We start from the raw sequence: 16,787 nt of genomic DNA on the forward strand, positions 1-16,787 counted from the left end.
GCCTGGGAAAGAGGTGACCACACCTAGAACTCTGGTCTGATGGGATTCTGCGACCCCTGCTTAGGAAATATTTATAACGGGTGAGGACGAAAGCACCCAGGTGCCTGCCTACACCCGAGCCATTGTTAGCAGATTGAAAAATCCTCAAAGAGAAGGGAAACACCCATTTGCAGTTCATTTTCTTATTCTCTCTCTGTCTGTCTTTTTTAAAGATTTTACTTTTCAGAGTAATCGCTACACCCTACGTGGGGCTTCAGCTTACAACCCCAAGGTCAAGAGTCGCTGGCGCTACTGACTGATCTAGCCAGGTGCCCCTCTTGTCTCTTTAGACCAGATTTAATGGCTATGTGTGAGATTGCCTGTCTCATTAAGTGCGGAGGTTGTATTGTCCACAACACTTGGCCTTCAGAGGTTTCAGAGTATGGTACAAATGCCTCTGATTCCCAAAGTGAAACCCAACCCCCAAGTGATTGGTAGGAGAGTTAATGGGGGAAATTTATTACAGGATAATCAATGCCAAAACATGAAAATGGAACATTGGGGAAACTGAAAGGAGTCCCATGCTTTGTTAATTATAGAACTAAGAGTTCTCCTTTCACATCTATTACCCTCAACTTGTGGGCTTCTCCACCTAAGGCTGTTTAAGTGTTAATTGGATGTTTGTCTTAATTTCCTGAGAAACAAGAAGTTTTGATTATTGAAAAGGAATGATTTGGTGATTTAGGGTTTTTCCCAGCTCTGAAATTTACTAATTCTGTGACCACACACACACACACACACACACACACACAAATAGCACTGCCATCCTTTATTATTTTAAGTTTATTATTTTGAGAGATTGCTCACACAAGCAGGAGAGGGACAGAGAGAGGGAGAGAGAGAATCCCAAGGTGACAGTGCAGAGTCGGACATGCGGCTCAAACCCACGAACCGTGAGATAATGCCCTGAGCCGAAATCAGGAGTCTGGGCCCTAACTGACTGAGCCACCCAAGTGCCCCATTTTATACGAAACCTTAACAACTTATGTTTTCTGGAAGGACATGAAGTGACTGAGCCTTGCTACCAATTTGTTTTGTGTATGTTTGCTGCAGAAAATAGAATTGGACCTCCAGGGATCCTGTCCAGTAAAAAGTGGTTTCGGGAACTGCGGAGAACTTGGGAAGGTGGCCGCAGCTGGTTTGTGTATAAATGTAGAAACCAGCACAGCACTCAAGGGAGGGCAAATCCAGAGTGGTGGCACCTGGGGAAAATAAACTTCACTTCAGATCAGTGACTTCATTCTCTGTAAAAGAAGGCTTAAGATAGGTCACCTGAGCAATGGCTGTTTATCACGCATTAGCATGTACTGAAGAGTTTTTCCTTATAATATTACAAGTGGTAGGGCTTGTTATGATAGTGACTTTTAAAGGTCTTTACAGGAGTCCCATGCTTCACAAGAATCTCTGGAGGTTAGATTTCTTGGCCACTTTTTTAAACCGTTGTTAACCATTTTCTAAATCTCTTCAAAAGTATTTGAACCAGCCAACTAATCATGCTTCCTTTGGAAAGAAACAGCCCCCAACCCCCAAACACTATAACTATGTGCTGTCAGGGCGGTTAAGTAGGCCAAGAGTTTTGGGAAATTTTCCACTTTCATTCACCCGTACCACCCCCACAAGTTTTCCCATTGGTAGAGAATATGACTTCATTGTCAGGAAAAAAAAGTTTGTGTATTTCCCTAAACATAAGCTATGATAGCTCCCAGGGCTGGCTGTTCCTGTGTTGAAGAACAGGAATGCTCTCCTTTAAGGGGCTCTCAGCCAAAGTAAGAAGTAGGGCTGGGGTATAGGCCAGAGACTGAGCCAAGGAGAATTCTCAGTCCTTGGCCTTTGTCACCCAAGGCCCTGGGCAGGGCCCACCGTTCTTGGGATGGTAACATTCCTCGACCTTGAAACGGGATAATGGTTAGTACTCCCTTCCCAGATACCAAGGAGAATTAATGAGAGGCTTACATGAAATTAATGTAATTAATTCATTACTTACATTGATGCTCCTCCAAAGCATCAATGTAAGCTCCTCCAAAGCTGAATTTTTTTTTTCTCCACAAGTCGAGAGGTGACAGCGAGGCTAAGGGAAGTCTCCCCGAACTGTTGACAAGCTCCCGTATTTATTAGGTATATGTTATAGGGAAAACATTGCGCAATATGTCAGGGGCTACATGCCAGTAAGAACTTATAGAAAGCGTGCAAAGAAACAAGGCATTCCCAAGAGTACAAAAGAGATATTCCATAGATAACATGGTCTCAGGAATTCATGAGCACAGGCAGGACCCAGTCCCTAAATATGCCTTAACTAGATAGTGGTCAGGTGTCCTCTGCAGGGCCAGAAAGCAGTGTAATGTGTTTCCTATAATCTCCTTAACCAGGACATAGCTATTTGATTTCCTACATATCCCTCTTTTTTTTTTTTTTTTTTTTTTAAAGAATCTTGTTCATGGGAGTTGAGGAGGGCAATCTGTTGTCATTCATGATGTCTCAAGGAGGCCACTATGGTGTAGATCATTTTGAGGGCTTAGCCAAGTTTTGAGAAACCACAGCTAGATATGCTAAAAACCTGTTTTCTGGGGTTGGTGGCCCTCTGCCATGGCACATTACTTTGGTTACATGTTGATCGAGCTCTTAAGTTGTCCCCAGGTGACATCATTTGCCTTGGTCACTTGTGGGCATAGTCTCCACTGTTGTCCAGGATGAGGTCTATCCGAAGTCCGGACAATGTCCCATTTTTTCCTGAACATGTCGATTCTGCCACCTAAAAATCTTCCTCTCAAAGCTATCACTTTCACTTTAGGGTCACCAATTTCGGGTTTGGCTTATCACGTCAGGGTCACCAGTTGTGGGTTCAGCTTTTGGCTTTGTCCAGCAAAGCCAAAGATGGCAAAAAGGATTACTCAAGACTCCACAAGTCAGGGGGCGCCTGGATGCCTCAGTCAGTTAAGCGCCCGACTCTTGGTTTCAGATCAGGTCACGATCTCGAGGTTCATGGGATCAAACCCTGCTTCGGGCTCTGTGCTGATAGTGTAGAGCCTGCTTGGGATTCTCCCCCCCACCGTCTCTCTGCCCCTTCCCTGCTTGCGCTCTCTCTCAAAATAAATAAACTTAAAAAAAAATTTTTGAAAAAAAAAGACTCCACAAGTTAAGAGAGGTGAGACGGAGACTAAGGGGAGTCTCCCTGAGCTGCTCTCCCTGAAAATTGTAATTCTTGGATGAACGGATGTTTTGAGATTAGTGAAATAAAAAAGAGATGGACATTCTAAATTTTTGTGAAAGCCTCATTCAAACTCTAAGGTGTTTTTATTATTTTTTTCCTGGGGTATTTAGGCTTATCAGTACACTTATAATCAAGATCTGGAGGCCTGAAGGTAAACTCCATGTTTGTGTTTGATAAGGAAATAATTTCAAATGGTTCCCCACTCTTTTCTGCTTCCCTTAAAGTGCCTGGAATAAACCAGTAACCTAGCTGGGTGTGGAGCTTTCTGGAGCTTTTTCTATCCAAAATCCTTTCAACTCTAAAGGAGTTAGTTATTAAGTTCATCAGAGGTAAAAGTGGATAATAATGCTCCCTAAATTAAATGAGGAGTGAAATAGTCATCTTTTAAAATTCCCGTGTTCTGTGTCAGTCCGTTGGTCCTCTTACTCAGTCAGACACCCACATGCTTGCTGATGTGCCCAGGGACTCTATAGAACTATAATATCCATCTCTTAGACTTCTGGCATTTGTTGACTAGGCATGAGGGGAATTCTGACCAGAGAGGCTTGTGTTTCTCAGGCAGCGCTTGGCCAAGGCTGCTAATTGGCTTGGCTATAAAGTGGGAGTCAGCAATTAAACAGCAGCATAGAAGCGAGGGGATTGGGCATGAGTTGACCCTCCGGCCAAAAAGGTTCACACTACTTGGTGTGCTGTTTACAAAGGACTCTTCAAAAGGAAATGAACTCGCTGACTTCTTAAGTAGGTTTTAGGAGACATAGGTGGGATATTTAGGAGACATAGGTGGGTATTGATTGTAGGCTTCAGAACCAGTTAGGAAACTGGATGGATCCTCATTTCTAAAGCCAGGAAGACAAATGGTTTGAATCTAGTCTCTATGGACAGCAAGCCTGTGTATGATTTTGCCGAAAACAAGGGATGATTTATATTTTTGTGAACCCTTTCAATTAAAAGGTTTAAGGGAGTGTTGGTAGTCATGGTGGGAGGAGGGTTTGAGCTGAGTTTACTCCCTGGGGAGTAATGCTGTATTCATAGTGCCTATCTTTAGTTCTCCAGTTTATGCTGAAAGAATCATTAGTCCCCAGAGAGTTGTTCCAAAAAATACATCATTACTGAAAACTATCAGACCACGTGCTCGTTGTGCAAAGAAAGATAGGGATGGGGAACAATTAACTGTAAAGTTATTTGGGAAGGCGACCACCTGGGAGGAGGTGCTAGACTTCTGCCACTTGACATTGTTGATGCCGCCTGCAGTACTTTACCAGTCAGCTTTCGGTGTCAGGACCTGGGGCAGGATCATTTGGGGAGCATATGTCAACTCACAACTTCCAGATCACGAGTGCTGTGTTCCACTGAGTGAGCCAGCTGGGCGCCCTGTCCTTAATCTTGACTATTGTAAAGAATGCTGCAGTAAACATAGGGGTGCATTTATTTTTTCAAATTAGTTTTTGGTTGGTTGGTTGGTTTGGTTTGGTTTTCTTTGGGTAAATACCCAGTGGTGGAATTACTGGATCATATGGTAATTCTCTTTTTGCCTTGAGGAACCTCCATACTGTTTTTCACAGTGGCTGTACCAGTTTGTATTCCCACCAAGAGTACACAAGGGCTCCTTTCCACATCCTCACCCCCACTTCTTGTTACTTGTCTGATTCCAGCCATTCTGATGGGTGTAAGGTGCTGTTTGTTTGTGGTTTTGATTTGCTTTTCCCTGATAATTAGTGACGTTGAGCATCTTTTCATGTGTCGGCCATCTGTATGTCGTCTTTGGAAAATTGTCTGTTTAGATCCTCTGCCCATTTTTTAATTGGATTTGTTTTTCTGCTGTTGAGTTGTATAAGATTGATCTGTCTATATATTTTAAAGATCTTTATATTTTGGATATTAACCCCTTATTGGATCAATCATTTGCAAATATCTTCTCCCATCAGCAGGTTTTGTTGATGGTTTCTTTTGTTGTGCAAAAGCTTTTTATTTTGGTGTAGTCCCAATAGTTTAATTTTGCTTTTGTTTTCCTTGCTTGAGGAGGCGCATCATAGAAAAATGTTCCTATGACCAATGTCAAATAAATTACTGCCTTAAAAAAAATAATAAAAAATTTAGGAGCACCTGGGTGGCTCAGTAGGTTAAGTGTCCCAACTTCGGCTCAGGTCATGATCTCAGTTTGTGAGTTCGAGCCCTGTGTTGGTCTTTGTGCTGATAGCTTAGAGCCTGGAGCCTGCTTTGTATTCTCTGTCTTTCTCCCTCTCCCTCCCTCTCCTCCTCTCTCTCCCCCTCTCTCTCCCCCTCTCTCTCCCCCTCTCTCTCCCCCTCCCCCTCTCTCCCTCCCCCTCTCTCCCTCCCCCTCTCTCCCTCCCCCTCTCTCTCCCCCTCCCCCTCTCTCTCCCCCTCCCCCTCTCTCTCCCCCTCCCCCTCTCTCTCCCCCTCCCCCTCTCTCTCCCCCTCCCCCTCTCTCCCTCCCCCTCTCTCCCTCCCCCTCTCTCCCTCCCCCTCTCTCCCTCCCCCTCTCTCCCTCCCCCTCTCTCCCTCCCCCTCTCTCCCTCCCCCTCTCCCTCCCCCTCTCTCCCTCCCCCTCTCTCCCTCCCCCTCTCTCCCTCCCCCTCTCTCCCTCCCCTTCTCTCTCCCTCTCTCTCCCTCTCTCTCCCTCTCTCTCCCTCTCCCTCCCTCTCCCTCCCTCTCCCTCCCTCTCCCTCCCTCCCTCTCCCTCCCTCTCCCTCCCTCTCCCTCCCTCCCTCTCCCTCCCTCTCCCTCTCCCTCCCTCTCCCTCTCTCTCCCTCTCCCTCTCTCTCCCCCTCCCTCTCTCTCCCCCTCTCTCTCTCTCCCTCTCTCTCTCTCTCCCTCTCTCTCTCCCTCTCTCTCTCCCTCCCTCTCCCTCCCTCTCCCTCCCTCTCCCTCTCTCTCCCTCCCTCTCCCTCCCTCTCCCTCCCTCTCCCCCCCTCTCCCCCCTCTCCCCCCCTCTCCCCCTCTCTCCTCTGCCCCCACTCATGTTCTCTTTGTCTCTCAAGAGTAAACATTAAAAAAAAATATTGCATATGTTTTCTTTTAGTTTTATGGTTTCTGGTCTCACATATAAGTCTGTAATCCACTTTGAGTATTTTTGTGTATGGTAAGAGATTGGTCCAGTCTCATTCTTTTGCATGTAGCTGTCCAGTTTTCCCAGCACCAAAAGACCAGTCTTTTCCCCATTGTATATTCTTGCCTCCTTTGTCGTAGATTAATTGACCATATAAGCGTTTGTTTCTGGGTGGATGCAGTTTTTTTGTTTTGTTTTGTTTTGTTTTTAACTCATGAGTATCTTACACTACTTTGAGCCCCTTGTCGTCCTCATACACAGTAGCTCTTTGTGGATGTTAGTGACGGAAATCTTGGAGTTACCTAGCATTTGTTTTTTCTAGCCTTTGTTGGCCTTGATGTCTGTGGCTCTAAAGTTACAAAGATGAAGAAAGGAGGGGAGAGACGTCGCTGCCTCGTGACGGTAAGGTCTGGTCGGGCAGCCCACATTGGCACATGGCAGGCAGCAGTGTCTCTTGCTGGTGTGAAGGGAGATTCCCTCCTGCCCATTAAGAGGCACCCCACAGCTCTGGCTAGGCTGCTGCTTTTCTCAGAGGGTCATGAGAGCGCGCTAATGGCAGAGCAAAGCCCTGACTGGCCTGGTAGCCGGCAGGAACCAGGAGTGCTTAGTTAAATTGCCAGCACATTAAGCTGTAGGGGCCTCTTTCTGAGCCATCAGGATTTCAGGTTTCCCACAAAGCCTAATCTAATGCTCTGGGAGGGGGCAGGGGAGCCAGTCTTTCTGGGGCTGTGCTGGTGGGGGACCTGGCCTGGGAAGTGGCCTTGTCAGGCTTGTTGAGAGGGATGGACCTGTCCCTTTTTAGTGTGTCCTCTCAACTTGGCAGGGGGCAGAGCTGGGCTCTTTTCCCTCTCTCCCGCTATAACCTATCCTTTCATGTCCCCAACTCACTTTCTGTGTTAATAGCTTTTTTCCTCTTTTTCTGTCCCTTGTGTTCACTGCCGCTTTCTCTTTCCATGCTCCCTCTTGCTGGGCCTCATTTTCTCTCCATTGTCACTTTGAGGGCTGACTATTTGAAGTTCCGGGAGTTACAATGCTGTCCCATATGTCCCAGTGACTAGATTTAATTCAGAGGTCCCCAACCTTTTTTTCTGAGGAGGAGCCAACCTTTACTTCCCCACTGGCTTTCAGATAGCATCTTAGCTCGGTTACTGACCAGACTCCCTGAGCTGAGTGGTTGGGTGAGGTGGAGGTGTCTTTTCCCCACTTGGGGGTCCCAGTGGTGTGGGGAGGGAGTTGTCAGGATTTGCTGGCGTTGTTGGGAGCTATCACAGAAGCTGAGGTCCACCCTTGGGGAGTCCTTCGAGAAGCTGAAGGCAGAAGTAAATCCTACATCCAGGCAGACCTGTGGTTTCTGCAGAGAACCGTATATGAGCAATAAAGGCTGGAAAGGGGGTCCTTGGCGAGGCGATCCTGGAAGCCATGAGACCATTTGCAGCTGTGGATTCTGCTCTGGAGCTGGGGTTTTCCATGTGGCAACTGGAACAGAGTGTTTTCTCACTGGTAGTTTAGATGGTTGTTGGAAGCATGGCTTTCCGTTTAGTGAGTTAGGAGATGGATTCTTTTCTCCTAAAAGCCATGTGGCAGACTTTACCCAAAGATGATCAGCAGGGGTTTTAACTTTTATTGTCAAATATGTGTGGAAATTACATATAACAAAAAAGTACAGTTGAATGAATAATTATATTCATTAATATAACTGTAATGTATTCAAGTTTAGAAATAGAACTTTATTTTTAAACCCAAATGGGGTAATAGAATGCGTTGTGTTGCAATTTGCTGTTTTGAGTCTGTTGGCGTTTTTCCATATCAGCACATGTAATTCTGCCTCATTCTTTTTTTTTTTTTTTAATTTTTTTTTTCAACGTTTATTTATTTTTGGGACAGAGAGAGACAGAGCATGAACGGGGGAGGGGCAGAGAGAGAGGGAGACACAGAATCGGAAACAGGCTCCAGGCTCTGAGCCATCAGCCCAGAGCCCGACGCGGGGCTCGAACTCCCGCACCGCGAGATCGTGACCTGGCTGAAGTCGGACGCTTAACCGACTGCGCCACCCAGGCGCCCCTTCTGCCTCATTCTTAAAGGCCAAATAGCGATGCCATGGTTTGGAAGTTCCATGGTTTATTTAACCATTCCCATATTGGTGGCCCTTTGGGATGTTATACATCATGTGTGTGCGTGTGAGAGAGAGAGAGAGAGGTGTTATATAGCTATTATAAATAAATGCTGTAATATCTGTGGAGGGGGTATGAAGTTGTGTGCATTCAAAAATTTTTTTTTGCATTCCAGAACTAGTATATATCTGTAAGATAAATTCCTAAAGGGTGAATTGCTGGTTCGAAGGATAGGGTGTTGTTACTTATTAAAGGTTTCACTTAAAAACATACCTTTATTGAGGAATATGTAAGAGAACAGAATCATCACTCTGTAAAAAGAAAGGATGTTTCCTCCAAACATTAGGGAGGAATGGTATACCAATGCCTAGACAGCTTAGGTAGGCTATTTTAGTTGTCGATAGATATTTTCATGTAGCAATTATTTTTTTAATGGCTGTTTAGTAAGTGTTGATGTTAGATTTTATAGAGCAACAAGTATGGATCCAGCAAGAGGTTCTTTATAGAAAGCTTTATACAAAAAAATGTTATCGGGTGATATGTTACCTCTCTGGAGGGGAACTTCTCTGGATTTTCTCGAAGTCTCCCAGGCTGGCTGAATGCTAAAATAGGCATACCAGGGGCGCCTGGGTGGCTCGGTCGGTTAAGCGTCCGACTTCGGTTCAGGTCATGATCTCGCGGTCCGTGAGTTCGAGCCCTGCGTCGGGCTCTGTGCTGACAGCTCAGAGCTGGAGCCTGTTTCAGATTCTGTGTCTCCCTCTCTCTCTGCTCCTCCCCTGTTCATGCTCTGTCTCTCTCTGTCTCAAAAAAATAAACGTTAAAAAAAAATTTTTTTTAAATAGAAGAAAAAAATATGCCTACCAAGTTTATTTAATGTTGGAGGGAGGTGAGATTGATTGGCTGTAATATTTTCAAATAATGTTGATAATTATATAATATCCACATAAATATCCACATAGTAATGTGGATAAGTAACATGGGGATGACTTTTTAGACTTTATTACTAATGTATCAGGACAAGTTGAATATGCTTACGTCTTTGTGTTATCTTAATGTTGGGGATGGTGGCTTAAAGCACTAACCAGAATGGCATTACCAAACCATGTTGCTAAATAGTTGGCAGGATTTTAGGTTCCTCTCTAGTTTTTGTTTTTATGTCAAATTCTGTGTGAGAAAGGAAAATTAGATGCTGTTTGAAGCTCTTCATTACTCTAGGACAGGGCCTCCAGAGATAGATGATCCACCATTATTTCTTCAACTTTCACGTGCCTTTTGATGCCCTTGTTCCGTGAAAGGCGCCATTTCTGAGATATGTGTCATTGTGTCCTCCACAGAGAGGCTGCAGGCCAGGATGTTGACACAAAAGACATGCTCTAATACTCATTCATGGATTATATGAGGGCAGCTCAGGACCTGGTAGAACTGGCGAACAAACGATCCTGAATGAGGTAGGGGATGGCTAATATTTGGGAAATTGACACCAGAATCGGTGTTTGGACAAAATCAACTTAGGAAATGGTGGCACCGCAAAATGTGTTAGAAATGGTGAGCAAGTTATAAAATCACAGATCTTGCCCATGTTGTGATAATTAACTCTCACGGGTCTCCCGGCGTTGCTCTGTTGTTGGGAGCATCACTACCTTCTTTAAAAGGTCAATCCCCTGCTGTTGCTAGTCCCCGGGGCTCTTGTGTAAAGTTGTCCGTGTCAGGAGTAGGTTGTTCCTAGGTGAAGGCCCATGGTTCTGGAATGCCTGTCCTTGTGGTCTGGGCTCTGGGGTTCAGAGTAGAGGCCATTTGTTGCTTCTCAGCTGTGCTCCCTGCCCAGTCACTTTGTTTGCGACACAACTTCCTGTACTGGTGGGGCCATTCCTGCACACTTCTTGCACCTGTTTCAGTAAAATTACAGAACTCATTAAGGTGACTGCCCATAGTGAGTTTTGTCTCGTCTTTATAGCCAAACTATCACTATACCCTAGCAATTTGGAGAACTTCCAGCATTTTCCATCTGATGCAATAACAGACAAATGGAAAGAGTCATTTTATTTTTACTGTTAGCAGTACCAAAGGGCGAGAGCAAGCCAGCTAGGATTTTTGGCCTCATACCCCTGGTACTGGGATGTCGTGTCCTTAATATTGTTGAATGCTGTTTATCGTTGAATAAACAAATGGTTAGGTTTGCCAACAGTACCAGACAAGCATAAATAAAGTTGGGTGAATCCTTTTACAAGAGGTAATAACTGTAGAAAAGGAAGCTGCAGTGAAATGGAGGTTTATTCTTAGCAAGGCTGTTTGTGAGCTGACCCTTTGGCCTCATCCCATCCTGTCTACTTTGGCCATAATGAACCCATTCACCTCCTCCAGTGTGCTCAGGTCTTTCTCACAGGCGGTTGTCTCTTACCAGACAGTGAAGGGTGAGTAGTCAGGGATTTCTGTTTATGCTTAACTCTCAATGTGATAATTGCTTCCTCTCAGTAGCTTTCTCTGACTTGCAGGACTTATTGTCTCTACTTTGAGCTTGCTGTGCTAAGTGCTTCCTCCCTCTCAGCTTGGTTTTGTAATTGCTGACATTAATGTCTGCCTCTCTCACTAGCCCCAGTGGAAGTTCTTGCTTACCATTATGTCCGTAGTGCCTGGAACCGCTGGTGCTGGGTCGCAGTGGGTGCTTCTGGAAGTATTTGTGGAATGAACAAATGACTATGAATGGAATAAACCAACATGCCAGTGCTAAAACTTAATGAAAACTGTAAGCCTCAGAGGATAGAGCGGCACAAAACCAGTAATTCTAAAGCTTTTTTTAGCCCAACAAACCATACCCAAAATTATGGGTATGAGAATCAAGAAAAAGTGAGGGACCTAGAATATAAATACTCTGTTTACAAAGATCTTGTTAAAAGGCCAACAAATCAAGGAGTTAAAAAAAGACACAGAGGAGGTCGTTAGAATAAGATCTGCTCTCATGCTTTTAAACTTTAAGACAATTTTATAAATTCTGAAGGAGGAGGGGCGCCTGGGTGGCGCAGTCGGTTAAGCGTCCGACTTCAGCCAGGTCATGATCTCGCGGTCCGGGAGTTCGAGCCCTGCGTCCGGCTCTGGGCTGATGGCTCAGAGCCTGGAGCCTGTTTCCGATTCTGTGTCTCCCTCTCTCTCTGCCCCTCCCCCGTTCATGCTCTGTTTCTCTCTGTCCCAAAAATAAAATAAAAAACGTTGAAAAAAAAATTAAAAAAAAAAAATTCTGAAGTGGGATATGTGAGGATGGAGGGATAAGCATGACTTCTGGCTTTGGTGATAAGAATAGTTTCAAGCAAAGAGGTCTGTATGTAAGCAAGAGAATTTTTTCCTCCCGTGTCTGATACTCAGCCAAGTGACTTCTTAGTTTGAAGCAGAAAGAAAACATTTAAAGAACTTAAGGACCTGAAGTAGCCTGTGAAAAAAGAATTATAATTACAGAAATGACTACAAAAATTAGTGAAGAGCAGATATAAAAGAGGTTACCAACAAGGGTTAAATTAGTAGTAGGAAGGGATATCAGGGTCCTGTGAGTGGATAGATAGGAGGCCTACAGAGGTGTTCTAGCAGTTAAGATGAGCAGCCTGAAAATATTAGAAGGCGCTAAGAAAACCTTTTTTTCCCCTGACTAGAGAAGTTCCCTTATTAAAACTTCCAGAAATACAAAAGAATATAAGTAACAATTGCCCATAGTTTCAGCACCCAGGGAAAACCACTATAAGTGGTTTTTTTTTTTCCTTTTAGCCAAATTTTGTCTGTCTGCTGTTACTGTACAACTTAAAGTGTGAGAATTTTAATGTACAACTCAATGGGTTTTTGTAGTATTCATATAAACATGACTCAGCTCAAGATGTAGAACATTTCTATCATTCCAGAAGGCTCCCTTTGTGCCTCTTCCAGTCAATATCCGTAGATTCCTTTTGGCTGTTCTCAAACCTCATATACATGGAATCTTAGAGTGTGAAGTCTGCTGAATCTGGCTCCTTTTATGCATCATCATCTGTGAGATTCATCCACATGTAATATTTGTTCTTTCTTTCCTTTTCTTTCTTTTCTTTTTTTTCTTTTTTCTTTCTTTCTTTTTTTTTTTTTTTTTTTTTTTTTGCTGGACAGTTTTCTGTTGTGTATACCACAAGCTATCTGTTGTGCTGTGATGAGCATTTGGACAGTTCCCACTGTGGGGCTATTATAAATACAACTGCTTTGAATGTTCTTATGGACTCATTACACTTTAGTCTACATCTGAGAGCAGACTTACGGGGTCATAAATACTGATATCAATAATATTTTTTCCATTGGGGCTGTTTAGTTTTTCCAGAGGAAAGTTCTTTACTGTATTCTCTTCAGGGTCAATGCCAGGCTACCAGGCATCTTGTAATTAAAAAATAATAACAACTTTGAAACATACCATTCTTTCCCGTGTGTGTACTTTGAGGTCTTATCTTACAGGACCACTTTCTGAAAGCAGAGTTGCTGGTCTTCTCATTGTATGTCTGAATGCTAATCCTGGGACTTGGAGCTTGTCTGGAATGGGATCGCCACATTGCAGTGTTCAGTGCGGTCTATTAATGGATCTTGGCTGCCGCTTGATTTGAGCTTATTTGAGGCCCTAACTTATCTTTAATAGTACAACTTCCAGTTTACATTTGACCCTTGGTGTAACACCCTCTGGTATAGTAGGGTGTGTATTTCACCTGAGCAAATTTATAAAGGGAAGATGTTTATGGTGCAGAGTTCAGTATCATACCTTAAATTGAAAGCTCATTTGTGTTTTGATTATATTAAGTGTTTTGCACTAGACTGTATCAGTGTTAGGTAGCCTTTGTTTTGTTTTTGCTTTGGTTGGCTTCTGTACAAACTTGGGATTCCCAATTGATTAAGCAAAGTCGTGCTTTTCAAATGCCAGCCCCACGATCTTTGATCTCAGCACAGATGCTGTTTCTGTGGCTTTCCCTTTTACTGGAATTTTTTTAACTTGAAGGAAAATGAAGATAGATGCAGATTTTTATCCCTTTAAGATGACTGTGTGTCTTCAGAACACAGGGACAGAAGGAGGGGGCACGGTAGCTGGAGTGCCTGCGTGGTGTATGCTCTTCATAAGTGCCTCTTGGGATTTCCCCCCTTGACATGAAGTAATTCCTCAGGTAGAAGGAGAAAGGTACATCCCAGAAATGAGGGGGAAACATGATGGAGGGAGGAGAGAGGGCACATACATTATTGAGGGTTCCAGGAAGAGAACAGCATGGGGATAATGGGGATAGATGTAAGTAGATAGATCAAGATGAGTCATGAAACATTGAAGTCTGAAGCTGTAATAGTTTTATACGCTTTGTTCTTTTTTCCTTCTCACGGGTCGCTGTTCTCAGAACAATGTCTGCAGACTTTGGTCCGGACTTTGCTAGAGTGAGAATGATCATTACTACAGGGTCTTGTTGGACTAATCAAGATAAAATACTGTTTCAATGGGATTAGGCCCTTTCACAGGAGACTCCACTCCCCATATACTGAATTTCTGGAAAGCTTAGTTACGATGACTGTGTTCTTCTGTGACTTGAAAAGTAAATAATGGAATAGCCATTGGGGGGAAAGGGTCAGTGAGACTGAGTTCTATTGCAAACAAGCGCTCACTAGGTTTTCCACAGCCTTCTTGGTAGAAGTCTTTGCATTAGGATAAGGCGAAAGCCATTCCCAGGTCAGAGTGTGATGTCATGTTGGCAGAGAGCAGAGAAGGAAAAGAACTCTAGTTTTTTTCTGAATCCCTGTTAGGCCCCTGGAAAAATAAGAGCCTCTAAAATGAGGGACAGAATGCAGATGTCAAAATAGAGACTCTGGAGCCATTCTGCTTCCATATTATGAAGTTTGAATTTATAATCACCTCCTTCAAGTGACACACTCACCTCCTGCTGGGTTTAAGCCCCGGCTCCTATCTAGCTGTCTGTTTACCACTTTTCTAAAAATCACTCTCCTTATGTCTTCCTTGTTAACCAGTTGCCCAAGGCATAGGTTTGAGCCTCACTTATCTCCGTACCTCACTACTTAGCACAGTGCCAGGCGGTCAGCACTGTATAACTGTACGCGTGCTTGAATGTCGCTCAGAAGAGTTCATTAGCCTACTATATTATTGGTTCCTAGACCTGGAAGTTCTGTAGAGGTCTAAAAGGTTAGGGTAGGTTTCAGCCTGTTTTCTTTATAAACTGTTATAAAGTCATCTGGAATCCCATTTCTTTTTTTCTCTTGCTCTGCTTTTCTGAAGTGCCTGCTTCACCTTAAGGCTGGCTTCCTCAAGGCTCAGAAGCCCTGTCCTTGCCAGACTTAGTGTGTGCCGGAGTTCAGGGAAAAGGGAGGCTGGGAGTGTGTTCGGAGAGCGCCAAGCTCTTAATTTTCAAACCACTTCAGAACCGATCCCAGCGGCCGAGGGATGCCATGTGTGACTGGCTTAGTCCTGGATTCCTTGAACCAATCTTGATCACAAAGGGGAAAGGGTGACCTGGACTGGGTTAGGTAGCCCTGGTCTCACCCTGGAGCTGGTACGGAGGAAGAATGGATGGATACCTGACGGGAAATGTGACCACTATTGTGTAGGGGGATGTGATTGTGTGGGATTCATCCTGCCACTGTTGGACCTGCCAAGTCTACTGTTACTTGAATCCGGATTTTCTAGGGAACGTTTATAGTTATTTTGTTCTTTACATATGTGTAAAGTCCCTTACAAATTTATCGATTGTATGTTATGGAGAACAAGTAGTGAAATTATTAAATTTTGAGTATGAGAGTCTTCCTTCTGTTAACTTTTTAATTGGGGATAGAAGACCTCTGAATAGGTAAAAAGTTAAATATCAGTATTGCAGGTGGGTAACAGAGCAAGACAGTAAGATGACAGATAGCACGTTCATCCAGAATATGTACTTTGCATTCCCCAGTGATACTTTTAATCTGAAGTCCTTGGAATGTCAGGCACTGCAAGGGTTGCAGGGTTGATGGAGAGGAGATACCGGCCCACCAGACTTCAAGCCCAGTCATGAGAATGGTTAACAAGCGTTTGGGGGCTGGGAAGCAATGGCCTGTCTCACAGAAGCAAACCACCAAGAACAGGAACCTATACACACAAATGTGGGGGTTCCTGGTGAGCCCTCCAGGGTCCTGGGAGCCTGGATGGTCTGAGGAGATGCTCAGCATCCTGTGTGGAGAGCTCTGCCCTCAGTCCAGTGAAGCCTGGACACACCGTTCAACTGCTGAGAGCCGTGGGTCTTTGGTGGGTCATTGCCGAAGTGCTTCTTGTTAGAGGATCCAATGTGGCCCAGCCCTGGTTGGGCTGGTTCAGCCTCCACTGGTCTGACTCAAGATTAGTGCCATTAGACTTTCTGCCTTCTTGCTAGAGCTATGTATGCAGCCACATTTGTGGACATTTGAGAGAATTAAAAAAAAAAAAAATCCTATTCTTGTACCAGGCATCATGCTAAGCTCCAGGGTCATAGTGATGATCCAAAGGTGACCTGATCCCTGCTGTCACAGCCTATGCCTAGTGAGGAAGGCAGGCAGAAGGCATATAACCAGGTACATAAGCTAATTAGTCAGTTGTGGGAATGGTGAGAAAGAAACAATGGGCAAAACTGAAGGTTTACAAGAGGTTTGAGATCCTTTAAGGGATTTCGTAAATTTATTCTTGGGTTGAAGTTTTTTTCCTAATGATTTCCACGGATTAGATGAGAATAATTTTCATTGTTTGTCTCTTAGGTACATTCTGCAGGTCCCCGATGAACCCAGGGAACCCTCCACCGTATCCGGGCCCTGGTCCGACGGCCCCGTACCCACCTTATCCACAACAACCAATGGGACCAGAGGGCTACCCTCCAGGACCTATGGGGGGACCCTACCCACCTCCTCAGGGTTACCCCTACCAAGGATACCCACAGTATGGCTGGCAGGGCGGACCTCAGGAGCCTCCTAAAACCACAGGTACTGGGAGTTGGGTATGTGTATATGTGTATGTGGGTGTGCATGTGCACAGTCCCATGTCATCAAAGGAAATGTTTGCATGTTTTCTTTGGCAGAGAAGGCACGCTAGCCTTTGTGTGCTGTGGTTGACGTTCCCAAGGCTTGGTGACCGCTTAAGGTAGCTTCTAACTCCTGAGAAGGACTTCTTTCTCAGGAGGCCTGCATCCGTTCTTTCTACTTCCTCTATGTCTCTTATCCCTCTGGGGCTGATGACTTCCTGGTCGATGTGTTTTCTGATGGCCCCTTTTGGGGTACCGGTGGGGGAAAGTACTGATTGGGTTCTTGCCCTGACACCCAGTTTCGTATTTTAGATTTGGCCTGCTGGGATTATTTTCTCTCTTGGTTTGTTGACCTCCAAGTC

The 16,787-nt window shown here is 44.5% G+C and overlaps 1 protein-coding gene across 1 annotated transcript in view; it reads left to right on the forward strand.

The window, feature by feature from the left end:
* CYSTM1 (cysteine rich transmembrane module containing 1) overlaps positions 1-16,787 on the forward strand; it is a 79,571-nt gene that overhangs the window by 19,338 nt on the left and 43,446 nt on the right. Inside the window, exon 6 of the mRNA XM_043573408.1 lies at positions 16,166-16,387. Coding sequence (XP_043429343.1) covers positions 16,166-16,387 — 222 coding nt within the window. The remainder of the gene's footprint in view (positions 1-16,165; positions 16,388-16,787) is intronic.

Source organism: Prionailurus bengalensis, chromosome A1, assembly GCF_016509475.1.
Source record: "Prionailurus bengalensis isolate Pbe53 chromosome A1, Fcat_Pben_1.1_paternal_pri, whole genome shotgun sequence".
In the NCBI taxonomy this organism is placed as follows: Eukaryota; Metazoa; Chordata; class Mammalia; order Carnivora; family Felidae; genus Prionailurus; species Prionailurus bengalensis.